At 44.3% G+C, this 25,792-nt stretch overlaps 1 protein-coding gene across 2 annotated transcripts; it reads left to right on the top strand.

The window, feature by feature from the left end:
* The first annotated feature begins 1,878 nt into the window (after window positions 1-1,878).
* SLC2A2 (solute carrier family 2 member 2) lies at window positions 1,879-24,341 on the top strand. 2 transcript variants are annotated; one of them, XM_034781090.1, is made up of 11 exons: window positions 1,879-2,901; window positions 5,441-5,536; window positions 8,179-8,402; window positions 10,523-10,647; window positions 11,819-11,934; window positions 13,841-14,003; window positions 15,180-15,367; window positions 16,785-16,889; window positions 19,559-19,660; window positions 22,506-22,709; window positions 22,939-24,341. In XM_034781090.1, exons 1-11 carry the CDS (start codon window positions 2,869-2,871, stop codon window positions 23,140-23,142), a joined length of 1,560 nt encoding a protein of 519 aa, XP_034636981.1. In that variant the 5' UTR covers window positions 1,879-2,868; the 3' UTR covers window positions 23,143-24,341. The 2 variants fall into 2 exon arrangements, with proteins under 2 accessions (XP_034636981.1, XP_034636983.1); XM_034781092.1 differs by lacking the exons at window positions 5,441-5,536; window positions 8,179-8,402 and having other exon boundaries at window positions 1,884-2,901.
* Window positions 24,342-25,792: the final 1,451 nt, after the last annotated feature.

Genomic DNA, 25,792 nt, shown 5'->3' with positions numbered 1-25,792 from the left:
ACATGCTCAAGTTCCACTGAAGTCACATGCGCATGTGATGACGTACTTTGCTGAGTAGGGCTGGATGGCTGAACTGGGGCCTAAATGAATTCTAATTCCTCAGCATGTAACGTTTATCAATTTACATCCATTCATCCCCACTTAGGTTTTGTCTACACATAAACTTGAACCCATTTAACTAAAGTATGTTTTAAACCTGATTTAGTTAAATCAGTGCAAAACTCTGTGTGATCTCTATTAAATCAATTTTAAAAGTATTTAAATCAATTTAGCTTAATTTGGTAAGTAAACTAAATTGTAAATGAATGAAGTTGGTAAGTAAACTACATTGATACGAGCCGTAGGTGTGGACAAGGCCTTAGACTCACTTACACACCAATTCTGACTTTGAAACTGGGAGATGACATGAGCAGTGTACTCCTTGCTCTTTCTTGGCACTGCGAATGTATAACCAGGAATAGAGTTCTACCTTCTTATTTCTCACACAAGTCCATCTTCACTTCAGCACAGTCAGCCTGGTCTATACTGGGCGGGGGGAGGGGGAGGAAACGGGGACGGGATCGATCTAAATTACGCAACTTCACGTAGCTGAAGTCGACTTACTTAGATCTAATTACCGTGGTGTCTTCACTGCGGTAGGTCGATTGCTGACACTCCCCCATCAACTCTGCATCTGCTTCTCGCGCCAATGGAGTACTGGAGTCGACGGGAGAGTGCTCGGCGGTCGATTTATCGCGTCTTCACTAGACGCGATAAATCGACCCCTGCTGGATCGATCGCTCCAGAGGTAAGTGTAGACATGCCCCTTCGTCCTGTGCTATTACTCTGTGTGTCTTTTAGCATTTTATGTGAAGAATTACCAAAACCAATTTGTTATATGCAAGGAGCCAAATCCTCGGAAATACTGAGCAACTGCAAACTCCCACTGAAATCTGCTATGATTTCTGCTCTACCCAAGTCCTAGCCTATGTCTCTAATATCTACTGATCAATAATACATTAGGCAAAAAATCCCAACAAGAAACATGTCTAAATGAGAGATGTGTTGAAACCTCAGATTTTCACAATGTTCAGGATTATTTAGATTGGTTTGAGCCCATCTCTACTCACTGTTGAATCCAACCCACACTTGAAAAGCTGTTACTTCCCTTGTCCTGTCAACCAACCTATATGTAGGTACTGTATTTTGCTCTGCCTAGTGTCTGAATACAATATTAAAAAATGGTGTTTGTAAAATCCACACTTTCCAAGCGCACACTGATGGAAAGAAGGAGGGATATGGTCAAAAATAACGAATAAAAGCTAAAGATATGGGGAAAACGTCAAAAGGTTCAGACTAGACTCCCTCCCCACTTCAAAAATAAACACACTTCAGTACCTGCAGTTCTTGTGGCTGAACCTCTGACAGCTCAAAAATCAATTGGAATAGATTAACGGACTGAACTTTTCTCCTTAAGTTAAAGTTTTACTTGCACATGCAGCCAGTGCAAAGATTTCTTTTTTCTTCTTTACAAAGTACATTTTATGCCCATGTGAAAGGTGCCTGACTGACTACAGTGGAATCTTAGGTCCTCTGTCCAAAGGACAGATAGAACGTAGGCTGCAGCCATGTGAAATTCCTCAGTTCTGACCAATACGGATTCCCTTTTGGAGTAAAAGTATTACTCAATTGCCTCTGGCTGCTCTGCTGCAGATGCCAGAGTTATTGTGTGGTTTTTTTTATTGCTCAAGATGTCACCAATCGCTAAGACTAAAGGAGCACGAGTTTAGCTCATGTAGTCCAGCATGGACATTAGCTCATGAACTAGCAGCCAAGACCAAACTAATGATCTAGTACAAAGCTCATCATTATTGATTAGTCACCTGAGCCAAAGGTTAAATGGTATTAATGAACAAGAAACCATGAACTGTTGAACTGTTATTGAAAGGCTGGGTATAAGATTTTTTAAAATGAAGAATGATTGTGAAAATATTAAGGGTAATTTAACATATTTATAATATGTTAAAAAAAAAGGTTAGTACATTATGGTAAATTATTATTTATTTGCATAGATATGTATTTGTGAGCATGTGTACAGATAAGTAGATAGATCTCTTTTGATGAGGGTGTATGTATTATTATTTATTTGTATTACCATAGTGCCAATGTACACACAGATATCTTTTAAAGCAAGTTTTATGCCGATTAAGAGTTAATTACTGTGACCTTTCCGTTCATTTTGTGAGCCATCTCTTTTTATTATATCTGCTAGAAAGATTTTCTTTCCGATCTCCCTATTGAAATTCTGTGACAGGCAAAAGGAAGCATTATAATTCAATACACAAATCCTGCACTGAAGCCAAGGAAGGTGATCATGGCTCTATCGATCTTGCTAGAACCGAACAGCATGTACTGTAGACATATACTGAAGCAGTTCAGGCATCCTATACTTTTGCTGCTGCACAATACAACACAATTTCTCATTATTGCAGACTGTCTATTGTTTTTTACCCTTCATGAAGCTGGACCGATAGAAAATTGAGAAGTCACGACTTCCCAACATGGCATTTTAAATTTCACCATATCTTCTGATCCCTTTCTGTGTTTCCAGATTGTTGATTTGTTCTCCAAATTTCTCTATCCTTTACTTTTGTTCCAAGCTAAATGGTGTTGAAGTGCTGCTAAATTTTGGGTTTTTCATTAACATTCATGTTGATTAATCCCATCTTTCTGACTGCAAGTCATTTCCCCCAACCCTCCCCTCTGTGTCTCCTTTCAACTGCTCCTCCTCCTCCCACACCTGAGCTATAAGTACTCTCCCAGTGTCTGGAAGAGTCTCAAGCCTTGGGAAAGGACTGCACCCAGACAATCCTCTGCGAGACCAACAGAATGGAGAAGACTAGTAAAATGCAAGAAGAAAAGGTAAAACTGACTCAGTGGTATTTTACTGCAGTGTTAGTGTCAGGCTGCTTAATGGGGAATGCATACCAAATAGTTGGGGAGCTATTGATTGCTCATAGCAAGAAACTGTCCAGGTTTGGGACCTGCTTAGAAGTTTTTTAAAGGATCATTTCTGTTAATGAAATATTTTGCTAAAATGTGCCTTTTTGGGTCAATTTTTGCATAATTGATGCTGCAGCTGACTTCAGTAGGATTTAAGTTTGAGTAAAGACTGAGGATCTGAGCCCATCATATTGAACGTATGCTTTTTAAAACTTTATATACGAAATCTTAAACTTATTAAAGAGACACTTGAATTACTGCTCCTTAGGAGTATTTCTTTAGGTGTGCAGAGGAATCTCTTTAGTGAGAGTCTGTTTGTGGCCAGTCTCTGCTCACACTGGGGAGCAGAATGAAAATCCCAATTGCTTTACGCCCCACAATGTGCAGTTCTGCTTGTAGGGTCCAGTCCTGCAATGTAGGGAGCATCCTCAAAGATACTGTCTGCCTTCAACCCCCAAAAGGAGTTAATGGGCATTGAGGGTTCTCAGCACCTCCCAAGAGGCACTCACTAGCTCATGGGATCTCCACCAAGAACTACCTCTTCTAGCATTCAATCCTCCATGATGTGGCATGTCCTCAGCACTCACTGATTGCAATGGTGTTGAGGGTGCTCAGCATAATAGTGTGTGTGTCGGGAGGGAATTTTGCCACTGACCTCAATGGCAGCAGGATCAGGTCAGACTAAGGAATTTGATTTGCAGGGGAAGCAGCAAGACTTCCCCTCCTTGCAAACCCCCTGGATGTTCTGATCTCCCTGCCCACATCCTGCCATAGCTAGAAAACGTCATCCCCAGGGATCGCTATTATTACTGCTTTTACAATCTCCTGTTTTGACGTGACTATAGAGTCGGCAGAGTCCCTATTTCCCAATTATTGCCAGGTGTATCTTTTCCCACCCTTAAGCTCCTATTCCTAGCGGCTTTCATGCTGAAGATGGGAAATAACTATCAGGCCAGTCGTCTACACAATCAATACAAGCGACTCCTTGGGGCACCATGCTTTTGAGGCTTCTACATATACTGAGTGACTTACAGATCAGGCCACCTTTCCCTTCCAACAGAAAGACTGGGGGAGCAGCCAACTACCCATATTTCTCCATGTGCTCGTGGGATACGATTGAAAGGCAATGCACTGTCTGAGCTTGCCTGTCCAACGAGGTCCGGCACAACCCATTAGGCAACCTAGGCAATCGCCTAGGGCGCTAACATTTGGGGGGGGGACCGCAGCGGCCGGATCTTCGGCTACTCCGGTTGTCAGCAGTATTTCAGGGGCGGGACCTTCCGCCGCCTGTGTTGGGGGCGACATTTCAGAGGCGGGACCTTCTGCCGCCTAGGGCAGCAAAAAGGCTGGCAGCGCTCCTGTGTCCAACAGATCAGGGTCCTCTTAGTCAGTGGTTCGCAACCATTTTGGACTCCTAAAAAATATTGAATGGAGGTGCAGACCCCTGTAGAAATCTGTTTTCTGTATGGATAGGTGAATTCTGTTCAGTCAAAGTCTTTCAGTCGAAGTCTTTTGCAGACCCCTTAGACATAGTCTGCAGACCACAGATTGAGAACCACTGCTCTAAGTTGTAAGAAAGGCCCTGGAAGAGATCTGGGGAAAGGCACCAGGAATTAGGACAGCATATTTTAGACTTGGTCATGAGATGAACTGCATTTAATGATATAGTTGATGTCAATGAGTGGTGAGTGCTCACCGGATCTTGCCTTAATGAATTCCTTTCAAGAGACCTCCTCTTTTATACAATGTGCCATTCAGTCATCATGGTAAAAGGCATAAAATCTTCAGGCTAAATCCTTAATTACATGTGGTGCAGGTGGGCCACTTTTCTATGCCCCTGATCCTGAGGCCAGCCGGGGGCTGTTTTGGTCTCTGGTGCAACTTAGAGCAACCCTGAGGTTGCTCTAAGCTACACCTGACTGGAAGGACCCTCCAAAAGCTGTTACAGCTGGCCACAGGCCTTCCTCTCAGCATACCCCCAATATGCCCCCCTTATGCCCCTTCCATTGGCTTTCTGTCTGCATTATGAAACTGGGATTGGCAGGCAATTAGTCTGGCACAAGTTGAAGAAGCCTGAGGAATGCTCTTCCCTACTTCCAGCTACCTCTGACCCCATGGGATCATTCTGGCACCTGGGAATCACCAGAAACTGGACACACTCCCTTTCTCCTAGACATGCCCTTACACCAAGAAGGCCAAGACTGGGAGCCTGAAGAAGTTACTGGAACAGCTTTACACTCACTGAAGAAATCCTCCCCCAGCTAGCTATGCTGCTTTGCACTGCCAAGACAGTGCAGACAGAATGGGCCAAATTCTGCTCCCACTTAAACTCATGAAACCCCCCTGATTTCAATGACAGCAGAATCCGTCCCAATGTGTTCAAGGTTTATATGGCAGAAAGGTGCAGCCTGGGAAATAGAAAAGTGACACCATTTTCTGTTTCACAATCCTCTCCTAGCACCTCACAGGAACCTTGGTTCTCTCTGTCTTCACCGCAGTGCTGGGCTTCTTCCAGTATGGATACAGCCTTGGTGTCATCAATGCTCCTCAAAGGGCAAGTACAGCATATAGGATTCCTTTCAAAACAGGCCGTGACTTGCAGCAGCACTTATGAGCCCTGTTTCATTGCTATACTATTATTTATATGGTGTTAGTGCCCCAGGACCCCAATCAGGATTGTGCTAGGTGCTGTACAAATACATAGGAAAACAGAGTCTCTGCCCCAAAGACTTCATCTATAGTAACCAATAAATTAACAAAAGCATGTGCCATTAAGATAAACTTGTCATTGCTTTCATTACCATCGTTTCCATAGAGACAGTATAAAGATTTTGAAATTGTTGGTCAAATGCTATAAGTCAGTGGTCCCCAACCTTTTTGTGGCCAGTAGCACATTCATGTTTTCAGAAGAGTGTGGCGGGCACCAACAATTTTTCAAGGCTTATTTTGTATTTGTACATTAAATAATACGAAAAACATCATATTTAATATTACAGAATATATGAATCCAGAGAGAAGAGAGAAGCCAAGAGGACAGAGAACACTGGCGCCCGCAGCCCCGGAGTTCTCTGTCCCCGGCAGGCGCAGGGCCCTGGCTTCTCTCCGGCTTAAGCCGCGGCCCCGCGCCTGCCAGGGATCGAGAACACCGGCACCTGCAGCCTGTAGCCCCGGAGTCCTCTGTCTCTGGCAGGCGCGAGGCCGCAGCTTCTCTCCCCTGCTGGGCACTAGGCGGGCCCTGCGCCTGCCGGGAACAGAGAACACCGCACCCACAGCCTGAGTTCTCTGTCCCCGTCAGGCGCGGGGCCGCGGCTTCTCTCCCCTGCTGGGCACTAGGCAGGCGCACATAAATGCCCTGGTGGGCGCCATGGCACCTGTGGACACCGCGTTGGGGACCACTGCTATAAGTGCTAGCAAAGCATACAATGCGAGTCTGAAATCTGGTCAATAACCTGCTGAAGAATAGGACTGTAGTAACCGAATAATCCCTGAGACAGCTGCAAGTGAGTTTCTAAGTTCACACCCTGGATGTCCCCGCCACCCTCTAGCTGTGTCCTGTGTCCTCCCAGCAGTCTTCCCCCTGCCCAGGCTTTATGAGATAACTGCCCAGATTTTCCCAGCATGCACTGAAACTAACACAGTCAGGTAGCCTGATAGGTGTGGACATGCAAACATGAATGACGCGTGGTTCTGTTGTAAAATAAAACTTCAGTGTGAACACAGCCCTGTTTTCCCCAAACTGGTCACATCAGTGTCACAAACTGGTATAAACACACATTTGTGTTCATAGGTTGCAATCCTGACCCCATTGATGTCAATGATAGAGCTTCCATTGACTTCAGCAGGGCCAGGATTTCACCCATAACATGTACAGAGCCAGGTTGTCACTGAGCTGGGCTTCTCCCCAGCTCCAAAGCATGTGCTGCCACTCCCAGGCTCAGGCAAGGGGGGTTATTTCTTTAACAGAGGTTATCGGAAAAACAGAAAACAGTCTTAATTCTGCCCTCAGCCCCACAGTCGCCCCTTCCAGGGATCTCTGGCACTTCAATTCTTGGCAGCTACCTAGCATCGGTTGACTCAACTCCCTTTCTGGCGCGGCAGCTGCAGGGCTGCTTCCCTGAGCCTCTAGCCCAAGGGTAAACAAACTATGGCCCACGGGCTGGATCTGGCCTGCCAGACATTTTAATGCAGCCTTCGAGCTCCCACCAGGGAGCAGGGTCTGGAGCTTGCCCCGGTCCGGTGCTCCAGCCGAGGAGCAGGGTCGGGGGCTGTTCCACACGGCTCCTGGAAGCAGCGGCATGTCCCCCTCTGGCTTCTATGCATAGGGGCAGCCAGGGGGCTCTGCTCTGCAGGTTGCCCCCACCCCAAGTGCCGCCCCCGCAACTCCCATTGGCCGGGAACCACAGCCAATGGGAGTTGCAGGGGCGGTGCCTGCGGACGGGGAAGAGCGCAGCAGAGCTGCCTGGCCGCCCCCCGCATACGATCCGGAGGGGGGACATCCGCTGCTTCCAGGAGCCACTTGAGGTAAGCGCCACCCAGAGCCTGCACCCCCGAGCCACCGCCCACCCCCGTGCCCCAACCCCCTGCTCCTGCCCACCCTCCGAACTCCTCAGTCCCAGCTCAGAGCACCCTCCTGCACTCCAAACCCCTCATCCCCTGCCCCACCCCAGAGCCCACAACCCAAGTGGGAGCCCTCTCCCAACACCCCCCCCCACACACACACCCCAGTCCCCCTGCTTCAGCCCAGAGTCCCCTCCCACACCCTGAACTCCTCATTTCTAGCCCCACCCCAGAGCCCGCACCCCCTCCCGTACCCCAACCCCAATTTCATGAGCATTCATGGCCCACCATACAATTTCCATACCCAGCTGTGGCCCTCGGGCCAAAAAGTTTGCCCACTGCTGCCCTGGCCCCTTGTTCCACGGACCCAGCACAGGAGTTAGCTCTGCAGCAGGGTGGCTTTCCCTCCCCAGAACACAGGCGTTTGTAGGCTCAGCTGTAGCCCAGCCCACTTTAATTAGCTGGATTGTGCTCACCTTCTCTGGTCCGGGGGGGCTGGCCTTAGTCTGCCCACAGGGACCAGCTACCCTGTAACACTGGGTTTTATGGGCTGCAAAGTAGAAAAAACCCTTATTAGAAAATGAAGGCTTCCTAGCTAGTTAGAAGCAGAAGAACTGATGCATTCCTTTCTCACCGCAGGTAATAGAGGCCCATTACAGCCGTGTGCTGGGCATTGCCCCTATTGACAGAAGTGCCATCAATTTCACAGACACGAATGGAAGCGTGATCTTCCCAGATCTAGAAGAATTGGATGTAGGCAAAAGTACACTCACTCTGTACTGGTCCCTGTCTGTGTCCATTTTTGCCATTGGTGGAATGATTTCCTCTTTCACTGTTGGATGGGTTGGAGACAAGCTAGGCAGGTGAGAAACACTCTCTCTCTGTAAATTGACAAATGGCCAGAAAACACTGAGTAGGAAAGGAGTTGGGAGCTAGCTGAGATGGCCGAGGTAATCCTCAGATTGCAGTCAGAAAGCCATCTTAACTGGTTATGAGCTGCCAGAACAGCACGAAGCAGCCAGACCTAGGGTCAAGGATCTGGCCCAATATCTTACCTGATGATTATGACTTTCCACAAACCAGTAGCCTAATCCTGAACTAAAATCAGACTTTAGTGTCCAAATTGTATTACAGCACTCAGTACAAAAATCCTTTCCCATTCATTTCCAGTGATTAAACCAGGGCCGTCCAGAGGATTCAGGGGGCCTGGGGTCTTTGGCGGTGGGTCCCGGGGTGGAAGGACCCCCCACTGTGGGTCTTCAGGGCACTTCGGCAGTGGGTCCCGGAGCAGAAGGATCCCCTGCTGCCGAACTGCTGCCGAAGACCTGGAGCGGAAGAAGCTCCGGGGCCCCCGGAGTGAGTGAAGGACCCAGCTCCAGGGCCCCCCGAAAAACTCTAATGGGGGCCTCTGTGGGGCCCGAGGCCTGGGGCAAATTGCCACACTTGCCCCCCCCCCCCGGGTCGCCCTGGATTAAACCTTAAGCCCCTAGATTTTAATTTTCACATGGAGAAAAACTCTCCTGAAATTGGTTCTCTATTATTTTTTCCAGCTTGAAAAAAAATAATGAACCCTCCAAAACACAGCCCCTGAAACTGTAAAATGGAAAAATCTGGTTTATTAAAATCCTACATTATGAAGCCAATTTTTTTATTGTTACCTGTAGCTTTTATCACTTCAGAAAATAAAGAGGTGAACAGCCTTTATTAAGTTTTAATTCTAGTCTTTTTTTCTGCATAACAAAAGAGACTACAGTATATGTGAAAAGAACTTATACAGGATGTATATTATAACTCATTAGCCATTCAGTTATTCTGATTCTACCTCTGCCATACATTTTTCAATATGCACAATCATTATTCTTTATCCTTTAGCTTTGATTAACTCACTGACAGTTGGTCTAAATTTGTATTATAATGCCTAAAAGATAGGTGTATGCCTTCATTTAGGGGCCTTGGAAACAGACATGCAACATCCTTGCAAAGTAGTTTGACAGCAAATCATGTGAATAGCAGGGAAGTTAATCCAGAATTAAATCAAGTAAATGGCAAAACAATGGGCCAGTCCTTCCCTTGTGATGGTGGCTTGCTGCTTGGAGTTCAGATTGTGTGCAGTGCTTTGTGCCTCAGGTCCCATAGACATCAGCAGGCCCTGATGCCATTCAGAAGCGTGCAGTACTCCTGGTAAACAAGACATTGATTAAGAATGTAAAGCAAGATTCTGTTCTCAGTTACACCAATATAAATATGGAGTAACTCCAGTGCCTTTAACTCCCTGAGCACTCAGCATGCCACACAGTAGCTCTCAGAATTGGGCCAGTTTTAGTCCATATGGTAATTTGAATGGTCTTTTTTATTATTAAAAACAACGAGGAGTCCTTGTGGCACCTTAGAGACTAACAAATGTATTTGGGCATAAGCTTTCGTGGGCTAGAACCCACTTCATCAGATGAATGGAGTGGAAAATACAGGAGCAAGTATAAATACATGAAAGATGGGAGTTGCCTTACCAAGTGTCAGGTCAGTCTAATGAGACAATTCATTTGACAGCGGGATACCAAGGAAGGAAAATTAACTTTTGAAGTGGTAATGAGAGTAGCCCATTTCAAACAGTTGACAAGAAGATGTGAGTAACAGTAGGGAGAAATTAGTATTGGGGAAATTAGGTTTAGGTTTTATAATGACCCAACCACTTCCGGTCTTTATTCAGGCGTAATCTGATGGTGTCCAATTTGCAAATTAATTCCAGTTCTGCAGTTTCACGTTGGAGTCTGTTTTTGAAGTTTTTTTGTTGAAGAATTGCCACTTTTAGGTGGAAGATATAGTGACCTTACTTGAATTTATATCCAGAAATGCATAATAACAATTAATAAGGCCTATGCAAAGAGCATGGGACCACCCCTGGAACTCCAGAATATCTAAAGTGTAATTGAATTCAGTGCTGGTTTTACTATCACAGTGTAGTTTTCTTCTTAATTAATTGCAGAGTGAAAGCCATGCTGGCCGTGAATGTTCTTTCTATCATTGGAAATCTCTTCATGGGGCTGGCAAAATTTGGCCCATCTCACATCCTTATTATAGCTGGGAGAGCAATCACAGGACTGTACTGTGGTAAGTTAAGGCAAGTTCTAAAATCGTGCTTGTCTCTGTGTATTCCTAGTGGGCTGCTAGGGTAAGCCCATTGTACTAAGCACACCAAAATGGCTGCAAAACATAAAGAAGAAATTTTGAGTGAGGGGACTTGTTTTTTTAACCAGCACAAATGGAACCTCACATTTATGCCAAGACCTTGGGAAATGGAAGGTGACACACATGAAATAGAAGAGGAGGCTCTCTTTTCATTAGGGTATCACTTACCATTTAGGTCCCAATTCAGCAGAGCACTTGAACACATGCTTATCTTTAAGCAAGCATGTGCTTAAGTACTTTACTGAATAAGGATGCATTTAAGCACGTATGCTTAGCTGAATCAGGACCATAATTCGGCCATAAAAGCTTTGTAGCTTTTCACCAGAAAGAGAAGATGCTTTGGTCATCTTAGTGGAAGATCTGGAGGCATCCTTTGCACTGCTTGATCTTTTCCCTAGCCAGGGCCGGCTGCAGGGTTTTGGCCGCCCCAAGCAGCCAAACAAACAAACAAAAAGCCGCGATCGCGATCTGCGGCGGCAATTCAGCGTGAGGTCCTTCGCTCCAAGCCGGAGTGAGGGACCGTCCGCCGAATTGCCACCGAACAGCTGGACGTGCTGCCCCTCTCCGGAGTGGCCGCCCCAAGCACTTGCTTGGTTAGCTGGTGCCTGGAGCCGGCCCTGTCCCTAGCACTCCCATGAAATGGGAGAAGGGTGTAGAAGCAGAATGACAGGAATAGAGAGGTTCCTAAGAGAAAACAGAGAGTTGGAGGAGATGAACCTGTGGAGATATCTCTTGGGGTATGCAGATGGATTGAGGAGCCCATTATTAAATATTCCCCATGTAGACCTAGGCACTGACTTGATTCTGGTCCTGATTCAGGAAAGTTTCTTTATTTTGGATAGCACTTATGTATATATTTAAATGTAAGCACTTGTTTAAATGTCCTTCTGAATTGGGGCTTCCACGAACAGTTCCTGCCAAGTGCTGAGTGTTCTTCACTTCCATTCCAACCAATGGGCATGGAGGGAACTCATAACCCTGCAGGAGGCAGGATCACACAGAATTGAGCCCCAATTCATTCTGTGATGAACTATTTCCGCTGATTGTTGAACTGTCATTTACAATAAGTGACTCATATGTACATTTTGTTCAGGGCTATCGTCAGGACTTGTTCCAATGTATGTTGGTGAGATATCACCTACAGCCCTTCGAGGAGCCCTGGGAACGTTGCACCAACTTGCTATAGTCACGGGTATTCTCATCAGCCAGGTATGTAAGAGTGTGCACAGAAGCACTGAGTGATGTCGCTTTAAACTAGCTGGGTTACACCAACGATATACTGACAGGGGCTCCTTCTTAAAATGCCACTAGCAAGCTGAAGGGAAATTTGGGGTGATTTATGGCACCTCCTTCCTGGATAAATAAAATGACTCACCCCCAAGAGGTGAAAAATACTTCTGACAGCAAATTATCCCATTCACATTCAAGTTGAATACTGCGAGTGTAATACCAAGTATTAATAAACTCAGTGGGCAAGGCCCTCGGCTGTGGAAATTGACATGACTCCTGGCCCAGAAGATTCATAGAATTTAAGGTCAGGAGGGGCTATTATGTTTATCTATTTTGACCTTCAGTATATCACAGGCCAAAGAATTTCACTCCAGAAACAGCTTCAATAGATCACTGTTTGCAACATCAGTGTTGTATCCTTCCTTGGTCGTGGTTGTGAGAAGAGCTCGGCAAACAGTGAAAAGAAAACATCTGCCAATATTTATTTGGTTTAGAATCCTAATTTCAATTTGACAGTGTTTACAACCCTATGGTTGAGCTGTTATTAGCCCAAACACACAAAGCAAATTTTAAGCTTGAATATTTTCTGAAGAAGCATTTCAACTTGCACATTGCAACCTCAGAATTCACACTGTGTTGTGTTAGTGACTGTGACTTAGGTAATTAGTCATCACACAGTGTAAATTTTGAAGTTTGAATATTCACAATGAACTGTTGCCCTTTGTGAACTTTTTAGGACATAGGTGCAGGCACGTTAAAATTGGACAAAAGCTTATGCCCAAATAAATTCGTTAGTCCCTAAGGTGCCACGAGGACTCCTCGTTGTTTTTGTTTATTCATTGTGATTCTGATGAGAGAGCAAAGAAAGGTGAAAGCAGAACTTCATAAGAAAGAATTCAGTCAATGTGCAGAACTGTACTTTTGGAAGTGCATAAGCTGTCACCACTGAAAGCAATAAGAGTCACATGTGTACTTCTGTAGGCAGATTTTGGTTCAATTGACTGTTCTGTAACATTTTTTTCATCTTATATATTTTCCTAAGAACAGGCCTTTTACAAAATACAAGAATCCAGGAGAACAAGGTCTGAGGGGGAAAAAAATTCATCTGCACATCTTGGGGGGGAGGGATAGCTCAGTGGTTTGAGCATTGGCTTGCTAAACCCAGGGTTGTCAGTTCAATCCTTGAGGGGGCCACTTAAGGATCTGGGGAAAATCAGTACTTGGTCCTGCTAGTGAAGGCAGGGGCCTGGACTCAATGACCTTTCAAGGTCCCTTCCAGTTCTAGGAGATGGGATATCTCCATTAATTTAATTTTCTTAAGTTATTTACACTAGGGCTTAATTTTGCCCACATGCACTGATTCAGCAGGCGTTCCATTCATGGTTTAGCTGCAGAATTATGCAGTTTCATCAATGATACTGTACCTAGGCTGTCAGATAATTCTGTAATCATACTGTCCCATCTACTCTATCAACAAAAACCAGGGTTACAGTACAAGCACTCCTAACTGTGCCAGATACCCATGTGTAGTTAAACATAGAAGACCAAATTGTACTGTCAGCTACGCTGGTGTAAATATAGAGTAACTTCACTTAAGTCTATGGAGTTATTCCAAATTTACAGTGACATTATCAAGAGCACCACAATTTGGTCCATCATCTAAACAGGGCCTTGACATGACTTGTCCAAGGCTTCATGCCATTTGTTAGTTTGTCCATTACAAATATGTTCCATAATCTGTGGAACCAACCTGTTGGGATAGGGAGCCCCTATTTGCTTCCAACTTCCTTCCCAGCTACTATTTGAAAGTGCAATATTAGTCTAGAATTTCTGGTTCTACAACCTAATTTCATCTGTTATATTTAACACAGCACCATAATTTCAGGTCCTTGGACTAGACTTTCTGCTCGGCAATGACGACATGTGGCCTCTGCTTCTTGGTCTATCTGGTGCTGCTGCTGTTCTTCAGTTTTTCCTGCTCTTATTGTGTCCAGAAAGCCCTCGGTATCTTTACATTAAACTAGGAAAGGTGGAGGAAGCTAAAAAAAGTAAGACACCAATTCTGTTTCGTTTTTAAATCATACGTAAAATAAAACACTGTGGTTGCTTGGAGCAGTGCCTGGGTGATAACTCATTTGCAGAGCTGTGGGTCTTTGCTCCATTCCATGTATGAACCTTGCTGGACTGAGAGTCATAGACACCAATTTGTGTGTCTATTCACTGAAAAATACACACCCCCATCATATGTTATTATTTATTTACTAAGCCGGGGTTTGTCAAAATTTGCATAGAGCAGAACACATCTTAATGGAGTCCAGATCTGTGTAGGAACCAAATTTCAGGTTTGGGGAAAATCCCACCATTCTGAAATTAGTTTACATGCTGAATTGGCATGAAAATAAAGAATTTCAAATATTTCCCACAACGTGAAATTTTCCAAAAATAATCCTTTCAGGTCAACTGATGAAACATTTTGACTTTAATTTCTTTAAACTTTTTGTTCTGGACTTGATCCAAAGCACACTGGAGTCAATGAGAGTCTTTCCATTGACTTCCATGGACTTTAGAATAGGCCATCTGTCCATATTTCAGTATTTCAAAAAAATCTATGGCTATAACTTATAATATGAATACATTTCTAAACAGAAAGTTGTTTTGAAACAAAGAATCAAAATGTTATTGAATCGCGTCATTTCATTGTTATTTTTTTAAATGAAATTTTGTTGTAATGGACCTATTCTGGCTACGAACATTTTCAGTTTGATGAATCAGCATTTTCCAGCAGACAAACATGCCATTGGTACATCATCAACCACGTTTAGGGGAACTGCATCTCATGGACACCTCTCCTCCTTTTCCAATGCCACCTGCAACTGCACAGCATATGTGTGGCAACTATAGCAATTACTTTTATTCAGCGTGACTGGCTCCTCCTCTCTATTTCCAGCTGTTTCTACAAGAAACAAGATCAGTCCACATTAGGAAACAACTGGAAACAGAGAGGAGGAGCAAGACTTGTGTAGCCTTTGAGTATTTCAGAGGTGCTTCGTAGACCAACAGTTGACCACAGACCATAGTTTGGGAACAGCTCATGTACACGGTATTGTTAATTCTTGTTTTGATCTGTCCTTACCCTGATATTGATTGGAATGATTTGGTTGTTAATGCACTCTCAGTCCTTTGATATTTCCTTTGAGATAAAAGCATGTTCTTTTTCCCTTGAGGCTTGAAAAGGCTCAGAGGAGACTGTGACCCCACAAAAGAGATTGCCGAGATGGAAAAGGAGAAACAAGAAGCTGACAGTGAAAAGAAAGTCTCCATCAGGAAGCTTTTCAGCTCTTCCAGTTACAGGCAGCCAGTCATTGTGGCACTGATGGTTCAAATATCTCAGCAGTTTTCAGGAATCAATGCAGTGAGTTTGCTTTCTAAAAGAATTGACACTGATCAGTATTGTAAGGAAAATCTAAGGCCATAGTGGTCCTTCAGTATTTGCAGAAGAAATCATCATTGAAATCAAATGTGTGCATATATGAGGCTGTCCTGCTGAAAATCAGATTGCACAATATATGTTAGGTACTAACATGGCCACACTCACCATGGTATCTGAGCACCTCACAATCTTTAATGTACTTATCCCTTAACCTCACAACACAGTGCTGTTATCCCCATTTTACAGATGGGGAACTGTGGCACGGAAAGACTAAGGGTATGTCTACACTGCAGCTGGGAGCAAGCCTCCCAGCCTACATAGACAGACTCCTGCTATTTCTGCTCGAGCTACTGTGCAAAAAAAAGCAGTGTGGACATTGCAGCTCAGATGGCAAATACCTGAACCCCCAGGTCTGAGATCAGCTGTCTAGCCCAAGTCTCCACCAGAGTCACAACGGCCACACTGCTATTTATAGCACGCTAGCTCTCACTGAATCATTTCCCTGCCATTGCTGGGGCCTCAGGCACTGGAGCACGTTGGTCCCTCCTATTCTCTGCCTGTGACAGTCTAGTCTCCTGTGAGCTGCAATACTTGGGTCTCATTTCAGGTGTTGGGTTTAGTGTACAGATGCTGGATGGTGCCGGTGGCCTGTGTTATATAGGAAGTCTGACTAGATGATCTAGTGGTCCCTTCCTGCCATAATCTTTAACCAGGCTGGGAGGCTCCCAGCTGCAGTGTAGACAAACGCTAAGTAACTTGCCCAAGGTCACACAGGAAATCTGTGACAGAGAAGAAAGTGAACTTGGGTTTCCTAAAGACCAGACTAGCGCTCTAATTACTGCACCATTCGTCCTCTCTTCCTACAATGTACTGTAAGGGGAAATTCTGCACTGGCAGAGGAGATGGAGTAGGCAACCTACCCATTTTTCCTCCGATCTCTACATAGTGAGAAAGGATTCACCTTCTCTTTGGAGAGAAAGGAAAACATTTAAATTATTCTAATGAAGGAAAGTGTATTTAAAAAAAAAGTTTATTTAAAAAATCAGCCATATTAAGAGGTTTGTCTGGCATGCAAAAGAAGCCTGCCATTCTGGCAAATTGGTTTTCAAGAGAAAACCCAGAACTATATGGAGGAAAAACAAGTTTGGGGGTTGTTGTTTTTTTTAAATGTATATATTCAGTGGTTTAAGACGGGAAATTCAGTAGGATTTCTAACTCCCTTAGGCACCTTTGAAATTTCTAACCTTAATTATTATAACAAAGTGTTAAAAAATAGTTGAAAAACAAATTGTAATTAAATTATTTCAAATCTCAGCCAAGAAAATGAAAATCTTCCCTCAAAGACAGAAAATTCCACCCACAGTGGGATATAACCTTTCATCCTAATTTGTTTCAATAGATCTTTTACTACTCTACAAACATTTTTGTAAGAGCGGGAGTTGATCAACCCGTTTACGCAACCATTGGTGTTGGTGTCGTGAACACTGTCTTCACCGTTATCTCTGTAAGTAAATACCTCTGCATTAGATAGTTTGACAGCCCTTTAAAAAGAACATTCACTATAATTTGATTATAAGAGAAAGATTTAATGATGGTGCTCAAGGAAGTTGTGGAGCCAAGAAAGTCACAAAGAGCTGATCCTGCAAACCTTACTTGCATGAGTAATGATTGCAAGGCCAAGTCCCAAAGTATAGCAAACAGCACTGTCAAATGTACTGAGAACAAAAACTCTGCCTAATTCTGTACAAATCATGAACCTCTACTGGTTTGTGTTTTCTGCAAAAATAAAACTTGTGTCAGTTGTTAAATTGAGTCCTGGAGACTGAAGTCCTCTTGCTTATAGTCTTGTCTATAGAAGAGCTACAGTGTACACTGGTGAATGTTTTTTATTATTGCCCTGCCAGTGTGCCTCAACCTCTGTCTTATCTCTGATATTATCTATTGTATTTATATAGCACCCATCCTGGTAATATCTAGATGATGTTCTGTATGACCAAGAGAATAGTTCAAACTTCATGGCCCATTTGATCAATAGTCTTTCTGCCTAGAATGCCAACAAAATTCAAGTTAGAACCAATTGAGGTTCTTTTCATGAGGACCAAAGGCGGCTCTATGTATTTTGCCGCCCCAAGCACGGCAGTCAGGCAGCCTTCGGCGGCGCGCCTGCGGGAGGTCCGCCGGTCCCGCGCCTTTGGTGTACCTGCCGCCGAATTGCCGCCGAAGCTGCAGGACCGGTGGACCTCCCGCAGGCAAGCCGCCAAAGCCGGCCTGACTGCCACCCTCACGGCGACCGGCAGGCTGCCCCCCGCGGCTTGCTGCCCCAGGCACGCGCTTGGAGTGCTGGTGCCTGGAGCCACCCCTGATGGGGACACTTAAACAACAGGAACTGGATACAGAAAACCAAATCATTTTCCTGAGGCCTCCAAAAAGCCTTCTGATGGTGAGATGGCTTTCACCCACTAACAACCAGGAGTGGATGTGAACCATCAATCTACAGCCGTAAGACTGTGTAGTCCACCATCCCCAAGCCCGTAAGCCACCCCAGTCTCCCTGGACAAAATTGCTTTCATGAAAAAACACCAGCATTCCCTATAAGAAGGTGGTTTGTGTAGTTTATTGTGAAATGAGGGGGTCAGAATGAGTTCCCGTGACCGCACTTTGTATGTTCTACTGCCATTGCATATCAGTTACAGGCATGTTTAGTTTGCTGCCTGGTGACATTTGCTCTTCAATTCTTTGACCATGAGTATTTAACTATTACCTAAAATTTGTCAATCAATTACAGACCAACTGTCTGTTTTCCCGAACCATTTGCACTGTGTTGGACCTTGACAAAGGGAGCACAGATAGCAATCAGAACTTGCACTCTGCAAGCCAGCGAGATGAACTGCTTGAGCTAAAAGGCCCATTTAAGGTCTAGGAAAATAGATGATCATGTCTTGTCGACAGTCTCAGGGTGACCACTACTTAGTGCTGTGTAGGAGGCAAGGAGTGTTCCTGGCCACTGGGAAGAGAGGCCAGCCTGGGACTCCTGGGTGGAGCAAGTCCTGAGATGTCCTGCAGGAATAAGTAGGTAGACGGAGGCCTGGTATACACTAGGAATATACATTACTATAGCTATGTCTGTCAGGAGCGTGAAGTCCACTACACTTAGAAATACTGACCTAACCCCTGGTGCAGACTGCACTAGATTGACAGAAGGTCGAGGACATGGATCACCAATGCCAACAAGAGAATCACTACTGTCGGCATTGGTAGTGTCTACACTGAAGCGCTACAGTGGCACAGGTACCACTATGCAGCTGCACCGCTGTAGTGTTTTAAGTGTAGACATACCCTGATACAGCTGCACTTGCGCAAACTCTAGAATAGACCTAGTACATTAGCGTAAGCCATGACTTGTCTGGTGCATATTACTCCAGTTTGAAATTCACACTGGTGCAGTGTATCCAGGTGGATTAAAACCCCCAATGTAGACAAGGTCAGACTAGTAAAATATCCCCAAAAGAGGTGCAAGCTTCCTCCACTTATCTCAATGGGCTGGTAAATGTAAAGGATCACTGGGGCACCTTCACCAGAGAAAAATCCTAATTGAAACCAAGAAAAGCTGCATTCGTGCCAGCCACAATTTAAACTAATGAACTACATCTACACTAGGGGTTTGCACCGGGGACTAAAATCTACTCCAATATGGACAAAGCCTCGGTCTCTAAATACAAAAATTCCGTGGTGAATCACTTTACTTTGGGAAGACAATCACGAGAATAAGAAAGGTCTTGATTTTCTTTTCTTCAAATTGGAAGGCTAGAATCTATAGAAAATAACCTGTGTGAGAAATCGTTGGCGAGACCTTCAGTCTTTGGAATGCATGAGTTCTGCACATCCATGGATTTGCATTGTCCTTTGCTATGTTGCTATGTGTAGTAGCTGGTTAACAATCCCCATCAGCAGATATCATCATAGTGTAAATTAAGGATCTTCATTCAGTACCTAAGTGCAAAGCTCTAACACATGAGTTAAAAGAGCAAAACCATTAGCTGATAGCAATAGTAGTCTGTTATAATTTATGAGGACTAATTCCTGGAAGAGGACTTGATGTAGGTTTTATATATGTGTTACTAATTGAAGACTGCAGGATTGATAAAGCCTAATATACTTCATGAATTTCTATAGGTCTTCCTTGTGGAGAAAACAGGGAGACGGTCCCTGTTTATTGCTGGTTTGATTGGTATGCTAGCAAGTGCCGTAGCCATGACAGTTGGACTTGTGCTCCTGGTGAGTTTTTTTTTTTCCTGGTTTCACTCCATGGTTTGTTTTATTGTCCGTTTGCATACAAACATATTGCCAATGACTCTGTTTAACACTGAGTGTGTTTCAAGTTTATTTCAGATAAGGAGCTCAGAAAATAATCCTCCCTCACGCACAATTTTATAAGCATCATCCAAATCATGTAAACTCCCAAGTCACACACACATGTTACACCTTACCTTGTGAGATGATCTCACACAACATAAGTAAACTCTGATGCCTGCTTTGCTAACCCCATACAGCTTTGAGAATGTTGGAACTTCTACCATAATGGACCAATCCTTCAGAGAGTGCATTTTAGAACTTTCAATGTACGACAATCATTAGCTAATTTCAAGACATTCATAACATTGATAGGTATGCACACTATGGCAGGTATAATAAAATCTCATGCTTCAGAGCATAAGCTGATCACTACAGGTGTTAGGAAGGAATTGTTCACTACGCCAGGCATTTCTCAGTTAGCCTGTGTTTTCACTTTCCGCTAAATCATCAGGCACTAGCCTCTGCTGGACCCAGGATATCAGTCTTGCAGGGTCAATGGTCTGCTCCAATATGACAATTCCTGTGTTCTTATTATAAGTCCCAGCCAGAACAACAGACCTGTATACCTTCATGCTTTGTAGAAGCCCTGTTCTAGAAGTGAATCTAAGCACTGTGGTTCTGGCCTGTCTCTAGTTCCTATACTTGCAGTTTTGAGTCTTGGGGTGGAAACCTTTGTTTGGAATTAGGAACAGGCTATAACATCAGAATACATTTACAGGGGGATTCAGAGGGGAATGTACATTTCGGTGGTGGATCTTCTGAACCATTTGAGAGTCTCTCCTCACTAATAAGAATAGAATTTGGTACCCACTAGAGGGCAGAATTTGTTCCAATATAATTAATCAAATATGTGACTTTGTGCTTTAGAATCTGGAATCAAATTTGACCCTCAGTTAAACTACAGTAAATCCACCGAGCCAAATATATAGATGATGCATAAGGCTATGAATGTTACTTGTCAATGTGTAATATAAGGGGGTGAAATACTAGCCCTATTGAAATCAATGGCAAAATTCCCACTAATACCAATAGGGTCAGGATTTCACCCTCTGAGCCTAACAGAATCAGAGTGTAAGAGATCTAAAATATTGGTGTAAATTATATGTAAAGAAGATGTAATATAAAGTAGGGGGTGGTTTTCTTTAATAAACATCCTCTTACACTCTCCAGGTAGTTGCTTCCTCTGCTACTCTCCTCTCTCTGGCCACTCAACGGGTGCATCTACACAGCACACTTCATTCAGTGGCATGTAGTATATATACCCCTAGCATGGATATAAATAGTGGTGTACCTAGTGAGGCACAGCTTAGGCAAGTAGAGTAAAGATATGGCTGGAGGGTGTGGACATGTATGCAAGTATAACCCACACACCTTCTGGGTGTGGTGTTCTCTCCCATCTAGTGGCAGTGAGACCACATAGAGAGAGAGAGTGAGTTAAAATGCATCCGCTCCACAGCCTTAGCTAAGAGCCACTTGTCTTTTAGTTCATGCAGTAAAGGCTCATGCACTAAGCTCCAGAGGTCCCTGGTTCGATCCCACCCGCTGACAATTGGGGTCTGTCAGCGTTACACAAGCACATACCCAAACTGTGCCTCCTCCTTTACCCTGATATTTTTAGCAGGGTAGTGTCCCACTGCCTTTCCCCATGGAGGAGAAATGAGCCAGCCAGAGCCTTTCCCCTTGTTGGAATCTTTCTCTGCTTCCGCCCCTCTGCCAGAGCCTTTCAGTGACACATGTAGCTACACCCCGCAGTATGGATGCGCCTTGCTTTTCACTGTGGTGTATAGCTACATGTGCACTACACGCTGCTGCCAGGGGTGCATAGTGCAAATAAAATCAATATCTGTTTCACCTGCTTAGGGTATGTGTTGCTGCAGAGCTCTGATTGCAGCACATGTAGATATACCTGAGCTAGCTTTCATCTAGATAGCTTGGGTACCAATAACGGTGAAGCTATAGCGGCATGGGCTTCAATGTGGGCTAAACAAGCCCACCTGGGACTCTGGGTAAGTACGCAGGTGGCTGGCCCATGCTGAATGCTGCCATGGCTTCTCTTGTCTGGTACCCGAACTAGATGGATTAAATCTAGCTTGGGTATGTCTACATGTGCTGCAATTAAACATCCCCGATTTATAGTGTTAGACATACCCCTAGATTCCCTGTGACTCAGATTCATTATGGTCCAAAGCCTCCGCTGGTGAAAACTGGCATCACTCCATTGACTTCACTGGAGCTATGATGATTTACACCAACTAAGGATCTGGCTCAGTGGATCATATCCAGAGGTGATGCACAGGGATATAAATTGTATTTGGGTCAGTGGATGTGGATCTAAGCAGTCTATGGGCACTTCTTTTCACTGGTGTGAACCCAGAGTAATTCAGCTCATGTTAATGCAGCTACTTTGGATTTATCCCAGTGTAACTGAGACCTAGGGTGACCAGCTGTCCTGATTTTATAGGGACAGTCCCGATTTTGGGGTCTTTTTCTTATATTAGGCTCCTATTACCACCCCCCACTCCCCCGCTATCCCGATTTTTCACACTTGCTGTCTGGTCACCCTACTGAGATCAGTAAATGGCCTGCTGCCTTTAATCCATTACAGGTTGAATTCTGTATGTCTGTTGCTTTTACCCAGCTTGTTTGAACTGAAAGAAACTTCTGCAGCAGCACAATAATTCAAGAAATTAACAGTAATGAAAGATGACTGTATTGGAAACCTAATCACTCACGTTGTGAATTCACTTTTACTTGCTTCTGTTTATAGAGCACTTTTGCTTGGATGAGCTACGTGAGCATGGTCGCAATTTTTCTCTTTGTAATTTTCTTTGAAGTCGGGCCTGGACCAATCCCCTGGTTTATTGTTGCTGAACTGTTCAGTCAAGGGCCCCGCCCTGCCGCCATAGCCATAGCTGGATTCTGCAACTGGACCTGCAACTTCATCATTGGAATGTGTTTCCAGTATATTGCAGTAAGAAAAGTTCCTAACATCTTGCACGTGACTGACACCCTTTGGGTGGTTGAGATTTCCAAAGCAGAGCAGGGGGATGAACACACATATCTTCCATTACAATGAATGGACGATGGGTGTCTAAATCTCTCGAGCTTGCTTTGAAAATCTTAACATTTGCCATGCAAATGCGAAGCAAACTATTGGTGGTTATTAATTCATCACTGTTGTTCCGCTTTTCCCATTACAGGATCTGTGTGGCCCTTATGTGTTCATGATCTTCGCCGTTCTGCTCTTAAGCTTCGTTTTATTTGCATACTTTAAAGTACCAGAAACAAAAGGAAAGTCTTTTGAAGAGATTTCAGCTGAGTTCCGCCGCAAGAGGCGCTCAGCCGTAAAAGGACCCAAAGCTGCTACTGAACTGGAGGATTTGCGAGGCAGCGAGGAGGCATAAAAACCTGCAAAATGTGTACCAGGAGGAGATTAAAGAACATATATTTTTTAATGCATCTGAAAAAGCCTTAGACAAAACACCACAGCTCAAAAACCAGTATCATGTTTCTGACTGATATGCCTGGTAGTGTATGTATCCTACTGCCCCTGGCCCTGAGACTAACCTGACGTTATGTTCTAAGGGCTCAGTATATCTTGGTGTTGTCCTAAAAAGACACGGGACAGAATGGAAGGAATAGATACAGATAAGCTTCCATGGTGGACTGAATTGATTCAGAACAGTAACAGTCTTCATTCACTGGAGACCGGTATAGATTGACCAAGAGGAGAAGGGGCAAAAGAAAGAAAAGAGATGCTGTGTGATCATTTAGTCTTATGGATGGTTTCACCCTGGGAAAACCAAATGCTACTGTAGTTGTCATATTAGTATAAAGACATAACTAGCTGAAGGGGATAAATATAAAAGAGTGAGTGAATTTGCCACCTGATCCTAGAGTGGTGTAGCAGAATTTCCATTACAATTTGTTAGTATTAAACCCAGCATGTTTTATTTAATATTTAATTTAGAGAATTTTTTCACTTCAAGGTCCCAGAAACAGAGACAAGGTTTTCATCTCAAGGCCAAAAGACCAAAAACATCAAGACACTTGATCACGCCCTTGGATAGACCAAGAGACTACTAACACTTGACTAGAGCTCAGAAAGCCACACATACTGGCTGGTCCCATAAGGATTTTTCAAACCAGTAACACGCTTGAGGAAAGTCTTATAAATGCTGGCCATGTTATTGATGTTTTGGGAAAAAATATTTAATTTCTCTTTCCATTGTGATCCTTTGCTTTATCATATTTACTGCTACAGCCTGAAAGGTGGTACTATAGTCTAGGGGAGAGGGCACTGAATTAGGAGTCAGAAGAACTGGATTCTATGCCCAGCTCTGGCACAGCCCCTCTGTGAGACCCTAGGTAAGTCTTTCCACGTCTCTGCTGCTGTTTACCCTCCCAACCTGTCTGTCTAAGACTATACATTCTTTGGGGCAGGGACTGTTTCTTACTATGTGTTTGCACAGCGCCTAGCACAGTGGGGTTGTGAGCTCCATTGGACCTTAAAACACTACTGTAAACCAAACAACAAATAACAACCACCAGGGGCCAGATTAAATTGGCCTAGCACCATTAACTTAAAATGGCTTCCTGTTGAAGTCGGTCCTAAGAGATAGGCGAGTGCCGTTCCGAAGCAGTTTTATCTGGTAAAGCGAATCATCAGAGCTCTGTGACTTACACTAGCTGAGGCTCTGGCTGCGGGATGGTCTATGCTTAAGGACACATTTATTCAAAGGTGACCACGGAGGATTTTTGAAGTCCTGGACATATGACTTTCCTTTTTCTTCTTCTTTTTCTGCCTTTTTTTTTTTAACCTTGGAAATCTCAGAAATAGCTATTCTCTTCTTTTGAGGTTCTTTCACAGTGGTATCTTGGGGGCTGGATTAAGCCATCAGTCAGTCCTCGGGAAAATACACTTTCGGGCCTCCTCATGAATAACAACAAACAGCCGTACAATTAGGGTGACCAGATGTCCCGATTCTATAGGGACAGTCCCGATTTTTGGGTCTTTTCCTTATATAGGCTCCTATTACCCCCCACCCCCGACCCGATTTTTCACACTTGCTGTCTGGTCACCCTACGTACAATACGCTTATTGAATGCCAGGCTGGTCATGCTGTGGCTCTTCTGGACTAGCTGGTCATCCTGCTGCTGCTCGTGGTGCTACCCACCATGCCAAAGAGGCAGCTGGGCCAAATTTGAATGAGTGGTGTTGCAACGCCCATCCTGGTGAGCAGCGCCCTGAGCAGCGGCAGCTGAGCAGCCGGTCCTGATGGATCCATAGCACGGCCAGTCCAGCTGTGGTGAGTGTACTGTACAGCTGTTTGTTTGGGACTGGGAGCCCCCCATCCCCAGATACATTTGGGTCCTAGGCATGTCCCCAGTTTGCCTATATCTCAATCTGGTGCTGGGTATGTGAATGCCTTAGGTTAAGGTTTTTGCTATAGGGATCTATTATTTATTTATACGTGAAGCCCAAGGCAAACTTGAATCAATAATGATGATAAAACGTAATTAGGATGACTTTAGCTGATGCCATTATAATAATATATATGTACAGTGGATCAAATGGACAGAAAAACATCAGAGAATAGATGGTCAAGGGTCAGATCCTCAGCTGGGGTCAATGGGTATGTCAGTGAGCTCCACCCATTTATACTGACCGAGGATCTGGCCTATATTCCTTTCCTCTCTAGCTTTTATTCCTTTGGCGCTAAGGCTTCAAGACAAATTCTGGATTCATTTAAGACAATAGGAGTTTGGTCACTGACTTCAATGGGACCCAGATTGGGCCCCGTAGCATATATTCAGGTAATGAGATTAACACCATCGGCTAAATTCATTCCTTGTGTAATTCCGTTATCTTGGCTGCAGTTATACTGCAAAGGAATTTGACCAATGACTGTCATGTGATACACTGATCAGAGGTAAACGGTAGCTGAAACGATGCATGCAAGATCACGTGAAAACCAGCAGTGCCAACCGTGATACTACAGAATAGGAGGTCAGACCTTAAAACACTTGTTCACAGGTAAAATGGTACAGATC

The sequence above is a fragment of the Trachemys scripta genome, chromosome 9 (assembly GCF_013100865.1).
Source record: "Trachemys scripta elegans isolate TJP31775 chromosome 9, CAS_Tse_1.0, whole genome shotgun sequence".
NCBI classification, from domain to species: Eukaryota; Metazoa; Chordata; order Testudines; family Emydidae; genus Trachemys; species Trachemys scripta.
Note: the sequence above shows the minus strand (reverse complement) of the source record. Positions and strands in the feature narration are given on the sequence as shown.

What these genes read in the sequence shown, in the direction of transcription:
- SLC2A2 (XM_034781090.1), top strand. Translation starts at nt 2,869, where the DNA reads ATGGAGAAGACTAGTAAAATGCAAGAAGAAAAG. An exon ending in TCATCAATGCTCCTCAAAGG is followed by an intron (nt 5,537 to 8,178) that starts GCAAGTACAGCA and finishes TTCTCACCGCAG; the next exon opens with GTAATAGAGGCCCATTACAG. An exon ending in TGTGTTTCCAGTATATTGCA is followed by an intron (nt 22,710 to 22,938) that starts GTAAGAAAAGTT and finishes TTCCCATTACAG; the next exon opens with GATCTGTGTGGCCCTTATGT.